The sequence below is a fragment of the Pogona vitticeps genome, chromosome 2 (assembly GCF_051106095.1).
Source record: "Pogona vitticeps strain Pit_001003342236 chromosome 2, PviZW2.1, whole genome shotgun sequence".
In the NCBI taxonomy this organism is placed as follows: domain Eukaryota; kingdom Metazoa; phylum Chordata; class Lepidosauria; order Squamata; family Agamidae; genus Pogona; species Pogona vitticeps.
Window position 1 is genome coordinate 288,620,438 of NC_135784.1, and position 6,627 is coordinate 288,627,064.

General features: G+C 47.0%; 1 protein-coding gene across 2 annotated transcripts in view; it reads right to left on the minus strand.

Moving 5' to 3' along the window:
- The window catches only part of ISL1 (ISL LIM homeobox 1), a 29,159-nt gene extending 24,145 nt beyond the window's left edge, over positions 1–5,014 (minus strand). Inside the window, exons 1-2 of one of the 2 annotated variants that reach the window (XR_012084544.2) lie at positions 4,471–5,014; positions 2,916–3,105 (exon numbers count right to left, since the gene is read on the minus strand). Coding sequence is in view for 1 of the 2 variants with exons in the window: in XM_072992777.2 (XP_072848878.1) it covers positions 2,916–3,105; positions 4,471–4,498 (218 nt within the window). In the remaining variant the exon portion in view is untranslated. The remainder of the gene's footprint in view (positions 1–2,915; positions 3,106–4,470) is intronic. The other variant, XM_072992777.2, reaches the window with a different exon arrangement.
- Positions 5,015–6,627: the final 1,613 nt, after the last annotated feature.

Sequence of the window (6,627 nt, forward strand, 5' to 3'; positions counted from 1 at the left end):
AATATAATTTATGTTGCAGGTCTAGATCCACTGACCAGGGAATAGGCCACATGGAGCTGCGTGGCACTTACCTCGGGGTAAGCGTGTATGGGATTTCCTAAAGCCTGATGCTGAATCCTCTCTGGCGCAAAGGAATAAGCGAACAACCGCCCAATGAGCGTCTTTCCTTAGAGAGGTTGGCAATATTTGGGGGCAAAATAATTGAACCCAAAAATCAGCCCGACGGGCGCTCCTCTGGATGTGACCTGTTCATATCTACGGGCCCGCCCCGTTGGGCAAGGCCGCGATCCGAAAGCCTCTTGAGGAGCAGCAAATCCGGGCGGCCTACTTTGACCTACCCCACTTTGACCTACCCACGTACCTAAAAGATGGCCGAGTAAGGTCTGGAAAACGTTTTCCGAAGCAAACATTCGGGGGAGCCGATGCCCCCACCGGTGCTAGGAGATCGGTTACTTCCGAGTAAACACGGAAAGAACGAGCCTGCAAGGACGCTGCGGATCGGTGCCTAAACAGCAAGGTCAGGGCAGAAGGCACGGGGCCGCCCGGAAAGAACGCTTAAAATGTTTTTTTTTTTAAACAAAAGTCAATGTTTGCTTCTCATTCGCTCCATCTCTCCGCAGTGTTTTCTCCCGACTAAGTGAGCTTTTGATTCTTTTTTTTTGGGGGGGGGGGAGCGGGATCCAGTCGACCGACAGGAGCGCTTGGGGCGGCCGGATCTCTTAGACAAAGGCTTAGAGAGCAAAGCCCTCCTTTCTGGGCCGGTTCCCAGACTTTCCTAGACAGGAGAAGTTAATTCCCACCAAGCTGACCCTCCAGGTAGCAAACTGCATTTTAGGGAACGTTGGATCGATTCGGAGGGAATCTGCCCGAAGATCCTAATTAAATGGAAAGTCACACCAAGCAACCAACCAGGAACTGTGGACACAATCTTGCGGAAAACTCTCCTGCCAACTGCTGAGAAGGGACCTTCTGCAGGAGAATTGTCCACCAGCTTGTAACGCCGGTTCAAGATCTATTTAGAGCTGCTCAACCTTTGCCCTCTCGGCCAGGAACAAATAAACCAGCAGAATACACGGTAGCCTTGCATAATCTAAAACACCCCCCCTATTTTAAATAAATAAATAAATAAATAAATAAATAAATAAATAAATAAATAAATAAATAAATAAATAAATAAATAAATAAATAAATAAATAAATAAATAAATAAATAAATAGCGAGAACACACCAAGTCCTCTTCCGTTTTTTCTAAAGGTTTCACTACAGTGGCTAGCGGTACCTTTTTTTCTTTGTTTTTTTTTCTCTCCCCCCCTTTCTCTTTTAAATCATCTCCCAGATTTTCATGCTAGGAAGGAAGCTGTTCCATTATCTAAATGTACCGATTGTTCGCCAACAGATGAGGGAGCAATTTGATCGCCTCTGTCCAATTCATCAAGGCAGATAAGATAAGAAAAGGAGAGGCGGTCCGAGAGCGCCTTAAGGGTTAATATTTACAAAGATAAAATGTAATAGGATTTCCCCCCCCCCCCGTTTTTTGGTTTTGCAGCCCCCTCGCCGGTATTTGAAGCAAACCTTCTTTTATTCGAGAAACAGAAGGAGGTGGCGGCTGCTGTGGTCCTTAACAAATAATAATCAGGTTTATTTACCATACATTCTGCAATGACTTCACTGACAGTATGCGGAGCCAGACCCTATTTCCCTAGGATCCCTTTATTTATTTCTCAAGCAGTGGAAGGATCTACTTCTACTGGGCTAATATTTTTGTTTGCCTGTTACAATATCTCTTGGTTAAATATATAAAACCCCCTAGACACAGCCAGGCAGCTGCCAGGCAAAGGAAGCCCCAACGGCCACCCACTTCATTTCCATTAGACTAATATTAGCTAAAGTCTAATGGGGAGGGGAGGAGGTGAAGGCGCTAAGTTGAAAGAAGGGTTCGATCCAGAGAAACCGTGACAAAATGGTAGGCGTAGGCAGCTACCTCCGCAACATTGTAGTACTAGATTTCCTCCAGGCATCCCCACCTGGTATAAGACATATTTTGGGAAAGCAGTGGCACTCATTTCAAAGAGGTTCTGGTTTTGGCTTCTCCTTCCCAAACAACCTACACTGAGGCCCGGATGTCAAGATGCTTACTTGGAAGTAGGAGGCGTTGATCGCGGTGGAGCTTCCTTCTATGAATTATTTAGGCCCGGGGGTATTATGGACGATCGAGGGCATGCATTTGAAGAGCCCAATCCTGGGCACATTTTCTTAGAAGAAAATCTAGCTGAGGACGGAACATAATTTTCAGACGACCGTAACAACGCGCCACCGCGCCGGGATATGGCAAGGGCGGATGGGTCCTGACAAAACACATTCGTTCAGAAGAGTCCTCCTTATTTTGGTTAAAGGCACCTTGTATTAAAATTCTGTTGGGCGGGGAAAGGAAAATATTTACCCCCAACTATATTCATTTACCAACAGGCGCACATTTCATTTCGTTCAGTTGCCCTTTCTGCATGATGGCGATCAGTTTTACCCATTGAACTCAATGGGATTTACTCCACTCAACGCACATAAGGCCGGATTCTCTCTTTCTGTTTAGACACGTCTAACAATCCGACCTTCTGAACACATGCAAAGGAGCACACGGGCTTTCTTCGTTTCTTTAAGAGGATTTCCTTCAGACCGATGAGTAACTTACCTTTAGATAATTCTATTTAAGAGGCAGCCTAATTTTTCCCATAAAAAAAAATGTCACGGGGACCTTTTTTTACTCGAATTCACCCAATCAACTAAAAATACAAAATTCTGTCCCTCTGTCTAAGTCCATCTCTCTCTCGGATTACTTTAGTGTAAGCAGGATGAGACGGTGGGGGCGGAAGGGGAGGGCGCAGAGACAGAGAAAGAAGAAAGAAAGGTAAGCTTCGTACCTGATGTAATCTCTTTTACAGTAGGTTTTCCCGTCCCTAACAAAGCAGGTACAAGTCTCGTCCAAATACTGGTTACATTCCGCACACTTCAAACATGCCGCGTGCCATTCCAAATCCGGCGAAACTCTGAGAATATACTGGTCGTGGATTTGATTGCCGCAACCGACGCATAGGGAAATCAGCCGTTTTTCTGCAAGGCAAATAATAAAAGACATGATTGACTAACCGTTTGCTCTCCTACGGTGATAAACGCACTTTATTAGTGTCGATCACCCGCGTATAAGGGCTTGCTACTCTCAGGGAGCCGAGGCTGCTGCTGTTGATAGGGTTGCCTTTGATGCGGGGAGGGTGTGTACGTGGATGGGTGTCGGGGGGGGGAGGGCTCGGGGAGAGAGGGTACGAGGAGAGACAGGGTAGCATTTTAGGATGGGAATTGGTGTGTGTGCGCCGTCGAAGGTTTCCCTCCTTGAGGAAGGAGGCGGAACGCCAATTCAAATGCACACAGGACCGGCATAATCAAGGACCGGCACATTTTACACGCCTTCCACGCAATCCAAACAACCCCTCCAAGACTTTCTCTCTTTTTTTAGGGAGGGGGCGAAAACTGCCTGTTTGTGTGTGTGTGTGTGTGTGTGTGTGATTAATTTTGCACCTTGCGTGCAAATTAAAAAAGGCGGGGAAAGAGAACCTCGGGGCTCTGAGCTAAAGCAGGCAAGGGTCTGATTTGTCAATTTCAGGCCCTCTAGTCAATTTCATCCACTTTTTGCCAAAAGGCTGATTCGACTCTAGAGAGATCTTCTAAGGGTAAGAAAAGGAGACAGACGTTTTCGAAGACCAGCCCGGACGGTTTTATGCAAGCGGTCGCCGCCTCGATCGCCAGCATAGGTACTTGGGAAGCAGCCCCATGGAGGTCAATGAGAATGGCTCCCTTCAAACCATAAACCCTTTTATAATAGCCGAAGGGCACCAATCCCCCTCTTAGGGAAAAGTTAATGCCACGACTCGTAGGGGAATCTGGATGCATCCAGAGTTTTTGACAGACACCTCTCCCCCTCGCACCGGCGTCCTGGTGATCCTTAAACACATTTACGAGAAACTGAATCCCATTGATTGGCAACAAAACTCACTTGCAGCGAATGCATTCAAAATTTTAGCATGGTGTAGCCTCCCTGGACAGGAAGGCTTCCCCTCTCGGCCCAATTTTGAGGCCCGATCCTTATTCCCCCACCTCTGCCATAGGTCTCGCCTGTTCCCATCCCCCACCGCCTTGTTTTACACCGGAGGCTCTTCTTCAGAGCAACCAAGGTAGTGGCAACGCGAGGCTCCAACACCCTACAAGCCCAAAAGGCAACTGCTATGCTTTCCCTCTATCTTGGGTGCTACTGTTTCCTTTCAAAGAGCAGGTTATTAATGACTTTCTTATTATTACCAATAATAATAATAATAATAATAATAATAATAATAATAATAATAATAATAATAATAATAATAATAATAATAATAATAATAATAATAATAATAATAATAATAATAATAATAATAAAATCTTCCTTACTTTTCGGTGGATCGCCCATATCTCCCATCTCTGTAAGAGGGTATAGTGTCCACAGTGAAATGGTGCAGGGTGCCGATGGAACTTCCCAGATTTTTTTTTAAAAAGGACGGGAGAGGGAGAGGCAGAAAAGAACACACTGTTGCTTCCTTTGGGAAAGAAGATGCTGTCAATGGCAGCGAGGCTTGATTCTGCTGCTCCTGAGTGGATGAGTCCTAGGAAGGTGGGATTATTTTGTTCCCCTGCTTGTTACGGCGACGATCCTTTCAAAGGAAAAGCAAGGGGGGGAGGGAGGGTAAGGAAGAGGTGAGGAAAACACACACCCGGAATGAGCCAGAGTGAAATCTAAGCGAGCGAGAGGCAGTGCCCGTGGTGCAGAACTCCGCGCGCCGCGGCCACCAGCCTCTTCCTTATCTCTTACTCAAACTTCTCTGCTCCAACTCCACCCGCTCGCCATTGGTCGGCGTCGGCCGCGGGGACGTCAAGCCCGCTCGCCTCCGATTGGCCGGAGGGAACACAGAAGCAGCTGTTCTGATTATCATATTTCACTGGCTGGAGCTCTTTCGAACGGGGGGGGGTTGAGAAAGAGAGAGAGGGAAAGAAAGGCGAGCAGGAGGTTAGGGAGACCTGCGGTACCACTAGAAATGGGGAGGGGGGGAGAGGACAATCAGAGGCGACGTTGGGCTCCTCGTGTGATTTCTCCCCCCCCCTTTTAAGCCTTGCAATTTTTTAATTTTGCGAACCCACCCCCCGGCTTAATATCTCCTTGCATCCCTGCTCCAACTCTTCTCTCCCTGCATTGAATTAAAAGGAAGGCAGCTGTCTTTCACCACCACCACCACCACCGTTTCTCTTCGGCGATGTCTCTTTCAACCCCCCCCCCGAGAAAGAAGCAAGACGTTGGTTGCTCTAAACTCGTTTCACTCAGCCCCCCCCTTCTGCCGGACTGAAATCTCCCCTCCCCGCAAGAAGCGAAATTGATCAGATCAAATATTGGGGGAGGGAGATAAAAGAGGAGGAGCGGTGGATTAAAAGCAATGCAATCTGTATTATGCCACGAAAAGGGGGCAATAAAGGCTTAGCTGCTTAGATATTTACCCCGCTGTACTTTTTAAAATTATGGTTTAAGACTTTAAAATACAAGCGCAAGCGAGACTCTAGTTGACCTCGGATTGTTAGAGCTTTAAAACCTGCTTTTCCCTCTCTCGTTCCCCGCAAATAATTATTTGTATCTGACTTGTATCCCTCCTCTCTAGTTTATGACACAAATGACCAGGGACCTGTGGATCTCCTTCATTTACACAAGTTTAGCAGTTATTAACAGACGGTCATGCGTTTTGTGCGGAAGCCTGTCTGAATAATCCAGTAAAAACAAGTTCTGCTGGGAATAAGCTGTTGCCCATTACAGTCCCCGTCATGACTCCCAGATCGGTGGGTTTAGGATTGTAATGACCCCCTCCCAAGTTTGATTTTATTGTATGGGTGTGTGTGGGGGGGGGAAGGAAAGAAGGATGATTGTTGCTCTTTGGTATGGTGCCTTGAGCTTCCCGTAGGAAGCGCGGGGGTGGGGGGAAAGAGCTACTCTTGCTGCTAGTAAATATGATCTCTAGTCTTTTTTAGAAGACGAGCGGGCAAAATATAATCACTCCTGTAATCACCATTACTAATCCCACCCCACCCCTAATCGCCATCACTAATGCCACCACCATTCCTGCTGCTGTTATCAAGGACCACAAAACCAGGCACTGTTGCTACAGCTTATTCTACAGACGGAAAACCACTTCCATGGTTTTCTTCTCTGCTGTGAAAAGGCAGGGTTTCTGGCTCGGTTAGACATCCCATCTACCATTCACCTTATTCGCTACCCCAAGATTTGAGGTTAATCTCATTTGTGGCAATAAGGCTAGTACCGACTCTACGCCCCTTCCATTCGGAGTCACCGTTCACCGACCAGATTCTGCCGCTTTCTGCAGAGGTTATGTTACCTGCCCTCAAGTCGGAACCGACTTATAGCGACCCTAATAGGGCTTTCAAAGTAAGTGAGATATTTCAGGGGTGGTTTTACCAGTTCCACACCCCTAGTGAGTTACCATGGCTGAGCGGAGTTTCGAACCTAGGCCTCCGGAGTACTAGTCTGTCACTCTATCCCTTACACACCAC